The sequence below is a fragment of the Salmo salar genome, chromosome 01 (genome assembly GCF_965601325.2).
Source record: "Salmo salar chromosome 01, fSalSal1, whole genome shotgun sequence".
NCBI lineage: Eukaryota > Metazoa > Chordata > Actinopteri > Salmoniformes > Salmonidae > Salmo > Salmo salar.
Genome location: NC_138291.1, coordinates 58,956,290 through 58,972,348, shown reverse-complemented (window position 1 = coordinate 58,972,348; position 16,059 = coordinate 58,956,290). Strand labels below are relative to the sequence as shown.

Genomic DNA, 16,059 nt, shown 5'->3' with positions numbered 1-16,059 from the left:
ATTAAACCATCTAGTGTTCAGCGAAATAACAACACAATGTCAAATACAGGTAGCCTAGTCAAATAATTAACATCCAATCACATTAACAGTTACTCTCTCGCGGGAATTCCACTAACGGTCTGTATGTAGCCAAACAAGGCTGCTGTTCATTCCGTTCGCTCGAAAATTGATAAATGGTTAAAAAAAAAGTAAGGCCCAAAGAGACACATAACCAGCTCTACCGGTAGTAGTACTACTACCAGCAGTACTACACCTGCACCTGTCGACGATACAAGTTGTTCTGCTTCCACGAGCACATCCAATGCTAGCATCAGTAATTCTACATTTGTTGTTAGCCTAGCTAGCATGGACACTGACAGAATCTGATGCAGCCGACGAGCTGCCGCCCCCTTACCGGGAAAGCACCAAACAACAGACGGACTTTGGACCATCGAAGAGGCGCAAATATGATGAGAACTACACTGATTTGGGGTTCACTTATATTGGGAGTAGTGCCTTTCCTCAGTCATAGTTTGTTATATGTGCAAAAGTACTATCTTACAACTCGATGAAACCGTCACTCTTGCGCAGACATTTCGAAACAAAACATGCCAATTAGAAAAATAAGCCACGGGAGTTTTTTGAGTGAGATCTAAGACGACTTTCGAGTAGTAAGACATGTATAAAAGCAACAGATACCATGAATAAGAAGGGGCTAGAAGCGTCTTATATGGTGAGCTACGAAGTGGCTAGGACAGGCATTCCCCATACTATTGTGGAGGACTTAATTCTTCCTGCTGCCGCAGATATGGCTGGGACAATGCTCGAGGAAAAGGCCAAAACAACTATACAGACAATGACTTCATCAAACAACACTGTTTCACGACGCATCAGTGACATGGCAGATGTTTTGAAATAATTACTGCTTCGCATACAAGCCAGTGAATTCTATGTGTAACAGCTGGATGAGTCAACAGCCGTGGCGGGCCGGGCACAGCTCCTGGTATATGTCCGTTACGTTTATGGGTGGTCAATTAAGGAAGACATCCTCTTCTGCAAACCACAGGAAACCAGGACAACAGGAGAGGATATTTTTTAAAGTACGGGACAGATTTGTGACATCAAATGGACTTTGGTGGTCAAGATGTGTTGGTATCTGTACTGATGGCGCAAAAGCCATGACAGGGAGACATAATGGAGTGGTAACACACATGCAAGCAGTTGCTCCCGACGCCACTTGGGTACACTGCAGCATCCACCGAGAGGCTCTTGCTGCCAAAGGAATGCCTGACAGCTTGAAAGACGTTTTGGACACTACAGTGAAAATGGTTAACTTTGTTAAAGCAAGGCCCCTGAACTCTCGTGTATTTTCTGCACTAGGCAATGATATGGGCAGCGACCATGTAATGATTTTACAATATACAGAAGTGTGCTGGTTATCAAGGGGCAAAGTATTGACACGTTTTTTTTAATTGAGAGACAAACTTAAAGTTTTCTTTACTGACCATAATTTTCACTTGTCTGACTGCTTGCATGATGACAAGTTTCTCACATGACTGGCCTATCTGGGTGATGTTTTTTCTCGCCTGAATGATCTGAATCTAGGATTACAGGGACTCTCCGCAACTATATTCAATGCGTGGGACAAAATTGAGGCTATGATTAAGAAGTTGGAGCTTTTCTCTGTCTGCATTAACAAGGACAACACACAGATCTTTCCATCATTGTTGAATTGTTTGTGTGAAAATGACAATGTTAAATGTGATACAATTACGCAGGTACTTACCCGAAACGGATGACACAAACAACTGGATTCGTTATCCCTTTTATGCCCTGCCTCCAGTCTACTTACCGATATCTGAACAAGAGAGCCTCATCGAAATTGCAGCAAGCGGCTCTGTAAAAATTGGATTTAATCAGAAGCCACTGCCAGATTTATGGATAGGGCTGCGCTCAGAGTTTCTTGCCTTGGCAAATAGCGCTGTTAAGATACTGATACCCTTTGCAACCACGTACCTACGTGAGAGTGGATTCTCGGCCCTCACTAGCATGAAAACTAAATACAGGCACAGATTGTGCGTGGAAAATTATTTAAGACTGAGACTCTCCAATACAACCCAACACCGCAGAGTTATGTGCATCCTTTCAAGCACACCCTTCTCATTAATCTGTGGTGAGTTATTCACAATTTTCGATGAACAAATAAAGTTTTATATGTAAGATGGCTAAATAAAGAGCAAAATTATTGATTACTATTATACTATTATTTGTGCCCTGGTCCTATAAGAGCTCTTTGTCACTTTCCACGAGCCGGGTTGTGACAAAAACTCACACTCATTCTTATGTTTAATAAATGTGTGTGTATAGTGTGTGTGTGGCAGGCTTACAATGATGGCAAAAAAAAAACATTTGAGAGTGTGCTAACCCTGGTGCTAGAGGGGGTATGCAGCTGGAGGTTGAATGTTTAACCTCTTAGGGATCCCTTAAGCTCGAATCCCGCTCAAATCCCGTTAGCGGGATAGATTTGACAACATCCAGTGAAATTGCAGAGCGCAAGATTCAAACTACAGAAATATAAATATTCAACATTCACGAAAATATAAGTGTAATACATAAAAATAAAGCTTAACTTCTTGTTAATCCAGCCGCTATGTCAGATTTTAAAAAGGCTTTGCGGCGAAAGTACACCATGCGATTATCTGAGGACAGCGCCCCGCATACAAAAACATGAAAACCACTTTCAACCAGGCAGGTGCGACACGAAAGTCAGAAATAGTCATATAATAAATGCCTTACCTTTGAAGATCTTCATCTTTTTGCAATCTCAAATGTCTCAGTGACACAATGAATGGTCATTTTGTTCGATAAATTCCTTCTTTATATCCCCAAAATGTCAATTTATTTGGCGCGTTTGATTCAGAAATACACCGGTTCCAACTCGCCCAACATGACTACAAAGTATCTAATAAGTTACCTGTAAACTTGGTCCAAACATTTCAAACAACGTTCCTAATCCAACCTCAAGTATCCTAAAATGTAAATAAATCGATAAAATTTAAGACGGGATAAACAGTTTCCTATACCGAAGAAAAATAACACGAAGTGCGCTCAAATGACTAGAGACCTTCTGAGTGACACATGAAAAGAAGAGGTCTACTTCTTCATTTCGCAAAGGAAAACATCGAACAATTTCTAAAGACTGTTGACATCTAGTGGAAGTCATAGGAACTGCAATCTGAGCCCTAATAAATCAGGTTTCCCATAGAAATGCATTGGAAAACACAATGACCTGAAAAACATTTTCCCTGGATGGATTGTGCTCGGGGTTTTACCTTCCAAATCAGTTCTGTTATACCCACAGACATTATTCTAACGGTTTTAGAAACTTCAGAGTGATATCTATCCAAATATACTAATTATATGCATATCCTAGCTTCTGGGCCTGAGTAACAGGCAGTTTACTTCGGGCACGCTTTTCATCCGGACGTGAAAATACTGCCCCCTATCCCTAAGAAGTTTTAAAGGGGTACAGGACTATAAAAAGTTTGGGAAGCACTGGCCCACAGCAATGACACCATATATGTTCCTTTATAAATACATTTAAGGTATTATGGTTTCTTATGGTTTTACTTGTCCATATTTTTTCCAACAAATCTGGTCCTAGAACAATGGGTCTTGGATCAAAAGCCAAGTGAGGTAAACTTAATTTTCTCAAAATCAACTTGTAAACCTGGACGGATGGTTAAATCAGCTTTTGATTCGATCAAACTGCCTTTCGTATCATTACAGACTACAAAGGGAAACACAGCCGAGCTGCCCAGTGACACAAGCCTACCAGACGAGCTAAACTACTTCTATGCTCGCTTCGAGGCAAATAACACTGAAACATGCATGAGAGCACCAGCTGTTCCGGAAGACTGTGTGATCACGCTCTACGCAGCTGATGTGAGCAAGACATTGAAACAGGTAAACATTCACAAGTTCGCAGGGACAGACGGATTACCAGGACATGTACTGCGAGCATGCACTGACCAACTGGCAAGTGTCTTCACTGACATTTTCAACCTCTCCCTGTCCGAGTCTGTAATAGGTCTCGACCCCGCCCTGTGCAACTGGGTCCTGGTCTTCCCGACGAGCCGCCCCCAGGTGGTGAAGGTAGGAAACAACATCTCCACACTGCTGATCCTCAACACTGGGGCCCCACAAGGGTGTGTTCTCAGCCCTCTCCTGTACTTCCTGTTCACCCACGATTGCGTGGCCATGCACGCCTCCAACTCAATCACCAAGTTTTCAGACGACACTACAGTGGTAGGCTTGATTAACAACAACGACGAGACAGCCTACAGGGAGGAGGTGAGGGCCTTCGGAGTGTGGTGTCAGGAAAATAACCTCTCACTCAATGTCAGCAAAACAAAAGAGATGATCGTGGACTTCAGGAAACAGCAAAGGGAGCACCCCCCTATCCACATCAATGGGACACAGTGGAGAAGGTGGAAAGTTCCTCGGTGTATATATCACCGACAAACTGAAATGGTCCACGCACCCAGACAGTGCGGTGAAGAAGGCGCAACAGCGCATCTTCAACCACAGGAGATTGAAAAAAAATCGAAACTTTTACAGGTGCACAATTGAGAGCATCCTATCGGGCTGTATCACCGCCTGGTATAGCAACTGCACCGCTCACAACCACAGGGCTCTCCAGAGGATGGTGCGGTCTGCACAACGCATCACCGGGTGCAAACTGCCCTCCAGGACACCTACACCACCCGATGTCACAGGGAGGCAAAAGATATCATCAAGGACAATAGCCACCCAAGCCACTACCTGTTCACCCCGCTTCCATCCAGAAGGCAAGGTCAGTACAGGTGCATCAAAGCTGGGACAGAGAGATTTAAAAACAGCTTCTGTCTCAAGGCCATCAGATTATGTTAAACAGCCATCACTAGCACAGAGAGGCGGCTGCCTACCTACAGACTTGATATCATTGGCCACTTTAATAAATGGAACACTAGTCACTTTAATAATGCCACTTTAAGAATGTTTACACATCTCACATTACTCATCTCATATGTATATACTATATACTTTACTATCTATTGCATCTTAGCTGCTCTGTCACTGCATTCCTTTACTAGATTGTGTGTATTAGGTTTTGTTGTGGAATTGTTAGATATTACCTGTTAGATACTGATGCACTGTCGGATCTAGAAACATAAGCATTTAGCTACACCCGCAATAACATCTGCTAACCATGTGTTTGTGGCCAATAAATGTTGATTTGATCTGGATGGGAAGATACAATGGATATGAGTAGGTCTACACATACAGTAGAACATACACTGAGTGTACAAAACATTAAGAACACTTGCTCGTTCCATGACAGACTGACCAGGGGAAAGTTATGATCCCAATTGTTAAATCCACTTCATATCAGTGTAGATGAAGAGAAGGAGACAAGTTAAAGAAGGATGTTTAAGCCTTCAGACAATTGAGACATGGATTGTGTGTATGCCATTCAGAGGGTGAATGGGCAAGTCAAAATATTTAAGTGCCTTTGAAATGGATATGGCAGTAGGTGCCAGGCGCACCAGCTTGTGTCAAGAACTGCAATGCTGCTGGGTTTTTCCACGCTCAACAGTTTCACCATGTGTATTCTGCCAACTTGACACAGCTGTGGGAAGCATTGGAGTCAACATGGGCCAGCATTCTTGTGGAAGGGAGGGCGGGGCACAACTCAATTTTAGGAAGGTGTTCCTCATGTTTGGTATACTCATTATTTGTTTTATATAATGTACACGTATGCATACTGTATATGAACATTCACTAGTAGGGCCCGGGTACCTAGATTTTCTCAGGCCCATATTAATAGAATTTGTCTCATAAACAAAGTTATAATAACTCCATTCTTAGCAGGGTTGGAGGGACTGATAACCTACACCTTGCAATGAAAATTACCAATTTAGTTACTCTACATTACACTTGTTCACTTTTCAAGTAAAACATGAGGCACACACATCCATTCAAAAGTCCACATGAATACTTTAACCAAAGAAGTATCATACTGCTGAGACCAAATCACAGGAATTCAAACCACAACACACACAATCCCTCCATGTTACAGACAGTACTGTACTCAAAACTAATTTCTGGATAAACATTCAACAAAAGAAACAGTGGCTCTCTGGCCTCATCTAGTGGTACAACTGAATTTCTGCGGTTGAGTTCCACAGGCATATAAAGTACACCATATACACACAAAAAAAGTATGTGGACACCCCTTCAAATTAGTGGATTTGCCGATTTCAGCCACACCCGTTGCTGACAGGTGTATAAAATCGAGCACACCGCCATGCAATCTCCATAGACAAACATTGGCAGTAGAATGGCCTTACTAAAGAGCTCAGTGACTTTCAATGTGGCACTGTAATAGGATGCTTGCTACCTTCCCAACAAGTCAGTTTGTCGAATTTCTGCTAAAGCTGCCCCGGTCAACTGTAAGTGCTGTTATTGTGAAGTGGAAACGTCTAGGAGCAACAACGTCTCAGCCGCGAAGTGGTAGGCCACACAAGCTCACAGAACGGGACACACGAGCGCTGAAGCCTGTAAAAATCATCAGTCCTCGGTTGCAACACTCACTACCGAGTTCCAAACAGCCTCTGGAAGCAACGTCAGCCTAATAACTGTTCGTCGGGAGCTTCATGAAATGGGTTTCAATGGCCGAGCAGCCGCACACAAGCTTAAGATCGGCAAGTGTCGGCTGGAGTGGTGTAAAGCTCGCCGCCACTGGACTCTGGAGCAATGGAAACACTTTCTCTGGAGTGATGAATCACGCTTCACCATCTGGCAGCCCAACAGACGAATCTGGGTTTGGCGGATGCCAGGAGAACGATACCTGCCCCAATGCCAACTGTAAAGTTTGGTGGAGTACGATTAATGGTCTAGGACTGTTTTTCATGGGTCGGGCTACACCCCTTAGTTCCAGTGAAGGGAAATCTTAACTCTACAGCATACAATGACATTCTACACGATTCTGTGCTTACAACTTTGTGGCAACAGTTTGGGGAAAGGCCCTTTCCTGTTTTAGCATGACAATGCCCCTGTGCAAAAAGCGAGGTCCACACAGAAATGGTTTGTCGAGATCGGTGTGGAAGAACTTGACTGGCCTGTACAGAGCCCTGACCTCAACACCATCGAACACCTTTGGAATGAATTGGAACGTCTTCCGCGAGCCAGGCATAATCTCCCAACAACCGCTTGACCTCACTAATGCTCATGGTTGAATGGAAGCAAGTCCCCGCAGCAATTTTCCAACATATAGTGGAAAGCCTTCCCAGAAGAGTGAAGGCTGTTACAGCAGCAAAGGCGGGACCAACTACTTTTGGTCACGTAGTGTATGTCTACACGGTTAATTTTGTCAGGTCAGTCATATTCTGATCAAAACAGCTGTATGCAAAGCAGACATTATCGGTCAATATTGGAAATGCCAGACCAAACATATGCCAGTCACACATGCTTAGATTTTAGGCCCTAAACATCTAAATGTAATCAAAGTAATTGGGAACAGCCATTCCAGGGACAACACATGGCATGAGATTTTAGTGACAGTGGTCGTCTAGCAGCAGTAAAGAGATTTATTACCAATGCAGCATAAGCTGTTCATCATTATGAAACTGCATAATATGACCCTATATCTTATAATAGGGTCTTCATATAACAAAATGTGTTGCCACCATCACCATCTGCCAGCACACGCCCCTGCGAACAATGGCAAACAAACACACAAATGCACTCAAGAGATATCAACGCTAAACAATTCTTTAGAGATTGTTAAAATGTTGTGTGTGCAGCTGTGTGTGTGTGTGTGTGTGTGTGTGTGTGTGTGTGTGTGTGTGTGTGTGTGTGTGTGTGTGTGTGTGTGTGTGTGTGTGTGTGTGTGTGTGTGTGTGTGTGTGTGTGTGTGTGCATGTGCGACCACTTTCTCCTGCACGGACACTGCAGAGAAGCTGATACAAAATGAAACAAACCTTAGATGTCCACGTTTGTCTGTCACTCACCTGATGAGAGGCAAGTCTAAGTTAGTTCGCAAGCAGTCTTTCTCCAACCGGGACTTCCCTCCTGAAGTATAATCCTGCTCAGAGGTGCTGCTGAGCCCCTCTCCTGTGGGGGCCAGGGTGTTCTCAGAGCAGGTGGGGTCAGACACACTAGGGAGCTCTGGATGGGCCAAGGGGGCAAAACTCAGCTCGATGATATGACGCGCACTCTCACAAATTTGGCTCTGGATCTCAGGGGTGAGGGTGGGCAGGTCAAAGGTGAATATGGGCGGGCCGCTGGAGGTCAAGAGGTCAACGCTGTCCAGGCTGCTGTAGGAGGTGCCCTTGGCTCGGTGAGACTCCATGATCCTTTCGAAGTGGCGGCTGAAAGAGTCCAGGCTGTCCACTGAGGTCCTGCGAGGGCTGAACACTGAGATGGGGGACTTCAGGGCTGATTGGGCATCCGATATGTGGTCCAGGGGACAACTACAGGAAGAGACCATGTAGAATGTATTAGGAACACATGAGGTATCTGATTGGCAAATATCTACTATATTTGTGTCTCTATAAATGCTTTACATACTTATTACAGGGTATGGTGTGTCTGAACTGCAGTGAATATCTCACCCCTTCAGCAGCAGACTGTACACCTGATTGTCCTCCTGGGTGGCATGCTGTCTCTTCTTATCCCCCTGCATCCTCACACTGGCCCAGCTCACCACCTCCTCCTCTTCCTCCAGCTCGTCCTCCTCCAGCTCGTCCTCCTCTCCGTCAGTACGTACTATGGTACTGGCGCTGGAGGCAGAGGTGCCGAGCACACTGCGGTTACTCCCAAAGGCAGAGTCCACCTCCTCCTGCTCTCTCTCAGCCAATATCACCTCATCTAGGTCTGTTTCCCTATAGCATTTCAGGGGCACTGCATCTAAGTCCGTCTCAGCGTAGTTGATGGCTCTCCGGATGATACCCGTCTTGGGCGAGAAGCCAACCACAGTGACCGGGGGCGGAGTCACCAAATCCACCACCTGCTGGACATCGTGATAGGATAAACTCTGACTCTCATCGTCCCATCCCCTCCAGTGACCTGTGGGCTTCAGGAGCAGGGAGGAGGTGGGCAAGGGAGACTCACTGGAGGTCCCACTCAGGGGGGCTTGAGAGGAGTCTGGGATATCAAAAGAGACAAAGTGAGCATGTAAAAGTGAGTAGGAATAATATAGAACAATTAGCCTTTTAGTTTAAAAAAAAAGTCCTGTTCTAAAGATCAGTAGTCATTTTTTTGATTGTATTCCATTATGATTGAGTATTGAGTGGACTGACTACGGTAATAGCGTTCAACGTTTTGGTAGCACTTAGTACAATTACCTGTTCTAAATGTATAGATTGTTATTACAGTGGTACTGTTTATTGACATTCACTGTTTTGGGACCTATAACAGACTGTCTGGGATGAACTGAGTACTGTAACATAATAGGGATGGATGGAAAATGAGTGAGAGAGATGCAGAGATAAAGAAAATGTAATCAAAAGCAAGGGAACAGATACAGGAAACACATTAGCTATGTATGAGGCTGAGATGTCTAGACTCTAAACTATCAATAAAGGCAAACAAAGAAAGTATTTGTTTGAGAAGGAAGAGAGTCAGACTTTAATAAGGACAGAGCTGATGCCAGGCCATGATGGCGCTAAAGCCAAAGCTAGCCAGAGCTAATTGGATTACAGGAGTATTGTGAAAGTAGCTGCTTGTTTACGAGAAGGGGCTGACGAACTAGGAAGTCTGAACTGGAGGAGGAAGAGTAAGACAGTGAGGCAAATCCTGCGTCCATAACCAAGTGGGAAGGTTGTAATTTCCAGTTGGATGCATTCACGTGCTTTGAACTAGTTTGAGAAACGCTGATTGGCTAATGGCCAACATGCTGCGTCAACCATAAACTAAAAGAACAGCTTTCATGTACTCTGAGTGCACAAACCATTAGGAACACCTTCCGACTATTGAGTTGCACCCCTTTTGCCCTCAGAACAGTCTCAATTTGTCAGGGCATGGACTACAAGCATGGACTACAAGTTGTTGAAAGCGTTCCACATGGATGCTGGCCCATGATGACTCCAATGCTTCCCATTGTTGTGTCAAGTTGGCTGGATGTCCTTTGTTTCCCACTAGTAATAACCAGTTGGAGGGATGTTCAAGTAGATTTTTCCCAGTTGTAAACTCAGCAAAAAAAGAAACGTCCCTTTTTCAGGACCCTGTCTTTCAAAGATAATTCATAAAAATCCAAATAGCTTCACAGATCTTCATTGTAAAGGGTTTAAACACTGTTTCCCATGTTTGGTCAATGAACCATAGACAATTAATGAACATGCACCTATGGAACGGTCGTTAAGACACTAACAGCTTACAGACGGTAGGCAATTAAGGTCACAGTTATGAAAACTGAGGACACTAAAGAGGCCTTTCTACTGACTCTGAAAAACACCAAAAGAAAGATGCCCAGGGTCCCTGATCATCTGCATGAATATGCCTTAGGCATGCGGCAAGGAGGCATGAGGACTGCAGATGTGGCCAGGGCAATAAATTGCAATGTCCGTACTGTGAGACGCCTAAGACAGCACTACAGGGAGACAGGACGGACAGCTGATCGTCCTTGCAGTGGCAGACCACATGTAACAACACCTGCACAGGATCGGTACATCCGAACATCACACCTGCGGGACAGGTACAGGATGGCAACAACAACTGCCTGAGTTACACCATGAATGCACAATCCCTCCATCAGTGCTTTGACTGTCCGCAATAGGCTGAGAGAGGCTGGACTGAGGGCTTGTAGGCCCGTTGTAAGGCAGGTCCTCACCAGACTTCACCGGCAACAACGTTGCCTATGGTCATAAACCCGAGTCGCGGTTTTGTCTCACCAGGGGTGATGGTCGGATTCACATTTATCGTCAAAGGAATGTGCATTACACCGAGGCCTTTACTCTGGAGTGGGATCGATTTGGAGGTGGAGGGTCTGTCATGGTCTGGTGCGGTGTGCCACAGCATCATTGGACTGAGGTTGTTGTCATTGCAGGCAATCTCAACGTTGTGCGTTACAGGGAAGACATCCTCCTCCCTCATGTGGTACCCTTCCTGCAGGCTCATCCTGACATGACCCTCCAGCATGACAATGCCACCAGCCATACTGCTCGTTCTGTGCGTGATTTCCTGTAAGACAGGAATGTCAGTGTTCTGCCATGGCCAGCGACGAGCCCGGATCTCAATCCCATTGAGCACGTCTGGGACCTTTTGGATCGGAGGGTGAGGGCTAGGGCCATTTCCCCCCGAAATGTCCGGGAAATTGCAGGTGCCTTGGTGGAAGAGTGGGGTAACATCTCACAGAAAGAACTGGGAAATCTGGTGCAGTCCATGAGGAGGAGATGCACTGCAGTACTTAATGCAGCTGGTGGCCACACCAAATACTGACTGTAACTTTTGATTTTGACCCCCTCCCCTTTGTTCAGGGACAAATTATTCAATTTCTGTTAGTCACAGGTCTATGGATCTTGTTCAGTTTATGTCTCAGTTGTTGAATCTTATGTTCATACAAATATTTACACATGTTAAGTTTGCTGAAAATAAACGCAGATGACAGTGAGGACGTTTCTTTTTTTGCTGAGTTTATATGGTAAATACCACCTTCCCACTTGGCTATGAACTCAGCATTAGAGCTCTTTCAGGACCACCCACCTTTAGAATCATGGCTGTCCTCTATGGGCTGTCCAAACAGGAACTCCCATTTGGCACGGGCAATCTTCTGGGAGTGCAAGGATGGGCCCAGAACAGAGGAACCGCTTTCCGACTACAACACAACAGACAATGAGAATGATTGAGTAGGTGATACATAAGGTATAATGTACACGTGTAAACAGTCGCTCACAAACACACACACACACCTGCATCCCAGAAGCTGTCTCTTCAGTGTCATTGCTCTTCTGGCTGGACTGGCTGGATGTCTCTGGAGAGAGACAGTCCCTCTCTGGCTGAGTGCTCTCCCCCAGACTGCCTGTCACTCCACTGGAGCTTTGGGAAGACCCCAGTGCCCCACTATGGTCCTGGGTCTCCCCCCTCTGCTCCCTGATTACCCCATGTTTATACCCCAACACAGCTGCTCCATCCCTCCTCTGCTGCAGCTCCTCCTTGGTCACCACATACACTTCATCACCATCAGCAGTCGGACTCTCACTATTGGACTCCTCCCTGTCTGCAACGGACCCATTCTCCCTCCACTGCTGCATCCTGGAGCTCCAGCTCTCTGGCGGCTCCATGTCAAGTCCTATAATCAGGCGCCTGCTGCTCGCCGGGTTGTCCCTCGGACCTCCTCTGTCAAAGCGGGTGTCATACGGTCTCCTCTCCAGGCTGGGGGAGCCCCGGTCTCCCATGTACTGCGGGGGCTGGTGGCGGTGCAGGGTGGGGCTGTCTTTCGTCAGCAGCTCAGCTCTCTGCAGCTGAGGGTCTATGATAGGAGTGTGGGACGCTACCACCAGGTGCAGCGTAGCTGGCATAGCAGGGGAGGAGATTCCCTTCTGCAGTAGGAGGGGGGAGGCTTGCCCCTGTCTTTGACCTGGTCTAGACTCTCTGGAGTGGGGTCCAGCTCTAAGAGACTCCTTGTCTGTCCACCTATGGTCCTGTAAGTGTGTGTGGGTGTTAGCTTCAGGGTGGGGCTGTGCTGGAGAACCCTGGCCGTGGAGGGTGGCGTAGGATTGAGACTCCCTGGAGATGTAGCCAGACTTGGGGCTCTCTGACCTGGTGGAGTTAGCCTGGGACGGAGTGGGGGAGGGAGTCCTCCTGTCCATGAAGATAGTGGACAGCTTGGTAGTGTCCTCTGCCAGCTTACGGGCCATGTGAGGGCTAGTGGCCGGGGAGATACTTCTTCTGTCACTCGTCTGGTTCATTCCCTCTCCCAGCTTGCTGTCATTTGACTGACCTGACTGTTTGGAGTTGACCTTGTTTGGTAAGCAGGGGCTATCGCTAGGAGTGCGGCTGCTAGCCCTCTGGTCGCAAGAGGTTGGGGTGCTGGTAATCATGCTTGCTGGTATTTCATGCTGAATTGCAGTAGGCCTGCCTGAAGGTAATGGTGGGCGAAACTTGGAAGACAACCTTGGACTCTCGTCCCCAAACTTGCAGGACAACCTGGGACTCTCATCCCCTAACTTGCAGGACAACCTGGGGCTGTGGTCCCCACATTTTGAGGACAGCCTGGGACTCTCGTCCCCTTGCCACAGCCTGTGGTTCTGGACACCATGGTGGCAGCTAACACTGGAAGGGGACATGGTGTAGTTGTAGTAGGACTGCCTGGCTTGAACAGAGAGCTGGTGAGAAGCTGGGCTTCTGGGGAGGCCATTCAAACCATGGTTCCTATCAGAGTCTATGAGGTGTGCATTGACTGGCAGCGTTTTGGCACCCCTAGGCAGTACCGGGGACCCACCCCAGGACTGGCAGCGGGGCTGCTGCTGGTAGTACCGAGGCAGGCTGGGGCTTCTGTCTGGGCTGTAGGCCGCCAGTCTGCGCCTCAGTTCCGGGGAGCCAAATTCCTCCATGGCCCTGTAGGTGGCCTCTCTGGCTACAGTGTCCAGAGTGGCCCTGCGGAGGCAGGGGGAGGTCCTGGGAGACCTGCCCGAGGTGGGACAGGACAGTTTGGGGCTGGAGCTACCGGAGCTGTCCGACCACACAGGGTCACTGAGCCTCTTCCTAAGGTGGGCAGGCATATACCCCTCCTCCACGGCTCTAGAGAAAGGGTTCTCAAGTACACTTTGGCACACAGCACTGCGGGGGCTGTCCACAGACTTAATGCTGGCTTTCTCTATGTAGCTAAAGCTGACCACAGAGCACTTGCCCTCGTCCCCCACACCAGAGCCATCGTAGGACCTGCGCCCACTGGTTGGAGTCGAGGGGGACGTTATTCTCCCAGAGGAGGCAGGGGATAGGGGCACCCTCCTGTGGTAGTGCTCAATGTCTGAGGAGCGGGCGAGCACCAGACTGCCATGCTGCGGCCCATTGGGTGCAGGCTGGAGAGTGGAGAGCAGATGACCAATCCCCTCGTAAGGCAGACTCTGCCCATGGTGTGTGGGTGGTCCGGAGTTGTCTGGTAGGTCCAGCTGGAAACTGACAGATTGTCTGGAGGAGGACTTGGAGGTGAGGCTGGGACTGCTGCCCCCATCTTTATGCAACACCCCTGGGGACATGGAGGCTGGGCTGGGGGTGGAGGTGGAGGGGCAAGTGCAGGTACAGGTAGAGGTGGAGGTAGAGTGGCTGGGGGTGTGCTGGGACAGAGGTAGGATGTCAGGCCCTTGGAGCACTAGTGGGTGCATCCCCTCCACACCAGCTCCCAGCTTCTTACCTTCCTCCCCCGGGACAGACCTCACCTCCACATACAGGTGCAGGATCTTGCCTGACGTAGACATGGTCCCCACACTGGCCTCAGTGGAGCCTTTTGTCTATTTTTATTATTCTTTTGGTCTTTGATAGTACTAGTGCTCTTATCCTAAACCTCCTAACCCCAAATGAAACAAAATGGGTCCATTTGGTGAGGGTTAGTAAGCTGGAGGATGATTGGCAGGCCTCTTCGCCATGCTGCAATGCTCAGCTTCTTTTCAGTCTGCCAAAGAGAAAGAAAAGAGTCAATAATATATTAGGACCATTTAGAAGAAAGACAATAAAACAAACAAACAGACACAGAAGGATATCAGGGACTCTTACTGTACTCAGAATCCATGGTTGAATGTGTGTGTGTGGTGTGTATTTTTTGTTTGTGTGTGTTCACCTAAGTTTGTCTCGGAGGAGCCGAATGTGTGTCATGTTATATAAAAAACCTCTGATCTGCTCATTTGCATAACCTGGGAGGTGATTTGGTCATGCCATTGTCTACCAGAATCACCGCATGACTCCATGGTCTAGGTGCTTTCCCCTGACCCCTTGGGTAGGTGACTGTAGGCAACACAGACATAAAAAAACAGCTACTCCCAGTCATTTTGGGTGAGGCTCAAGGTTGTTACCTCTGAACCTACTATCATGGTTAGCCGGGTCAGGTCCTGCTGTATCGTTACCAACCAGTGGAGCACAATTGTGCATAGAGCAATGCTGGAGAAAGTGCATGCACAGAGTACTCACGTCCTGTAACTGACTAATCAATTAAAAACTCATCAACCACAGCCCTGTCAACACTTAACACATACAGTCGTGTCTAAAAGTTTTGAGAATGACACAAATATTAATTTTCACAAAGTCTGCTGCCTCAGTTTGTATGATGGCAATTTGCATATTCTCCAGAATGTTATGAAGAGTGATCAGATGAATTGCAATTAATTGCAAAGTCCCTCTTAGCCATGCAAATGAACTGAATCCCCCCCAAAAAACATTTCCACTGCATTTCAGCCCTACCACAAAAGGACCAGCTGACATCATGTGAGTGTTGACAAGGACAAGGCTCGAGATCACTCTGTCATGCTGATTGAGTTCGAATAACAGACTGGAAGCTTCAAAACGAGGGTGGTGCTTGGAATCATTGTTCTTCCTCTGTCAACCATGGTTACCTGCAAGGAAACATGTGCCGTCATCATTGCTTTGCACAAAAAGGGCTTCACAGGCAAGGATATTGCTGCCAGTAAGATTGCTCCTAAACCAACCATTTATCGGATCATCAAGAACTTCAAGGAGAGAGGTTCAACTGTTGTGAAGAAGGCTTCAGGGCGCCAAAGAAAGTCCAGCAAGCGCTAGGACCGTCTCCTAAAGTTGATTCAGCTGCGGGATCGGGGCACCACCAGTACAGAGCTTGCTCAGGAATGGCAGCAGGCAGGTGTGAGTGTATCTGCACGCACAGTGAGGCGAAGAGTTTTGGAGGATGGCCTGGTGTCAAGAAGGGCAGCAAAGTAGCCACTTATCTCCAGGAAAAACATCAGGGACAGACTGATATTCTGTAAAAGGTACAGGGATTGGACTGCTGAGGACTGGGGCATCTGGAAAAAAGCTTGTCCGGAGAAGACAAGGTGAGCGCTACCATCAGTCCTGTGTCATGCCAACAGTAAA

At 47.1% G+C, this 16,059-nt stretch overlaps 1 protein-coding gene across 1 annotated transcript in view; it reads right to left on the bottom strand.

The window, feature by feature from the left end:
* The window catches only part of LOC106606050 (PH and SEC7 domain-containing protein 1), a 62,716-nt gene that overhangs the window by 30,147 nt on the left and 16,510 nt on the right, over nt 1–16,059 (bottom strand). The window contains exons 2-5 of the mRNA XM_014202127.3: nt 11,931–14,632; nt 11,725–11,836; nt 8,637–9,168; nt 8,034–8,495 (exon numbers count right to left, since the gene is read on the bottom strand). Coding sequence (XP_014057602.2) covers nt 8,034–8,495; nt 8,637–9,168; nt 11,725–11,836; nt 11,931–14,438 — 3,614 coding nt within the window. The 5' untranslated portion in view covers nt 14,439–14,632. The remainder of the gene's footprint in view (nt 1–8,033; nt 8,496–8,636; nt 9,169–11,724; nt 11,837–11,930; nt 14,633–16,059) is intronic.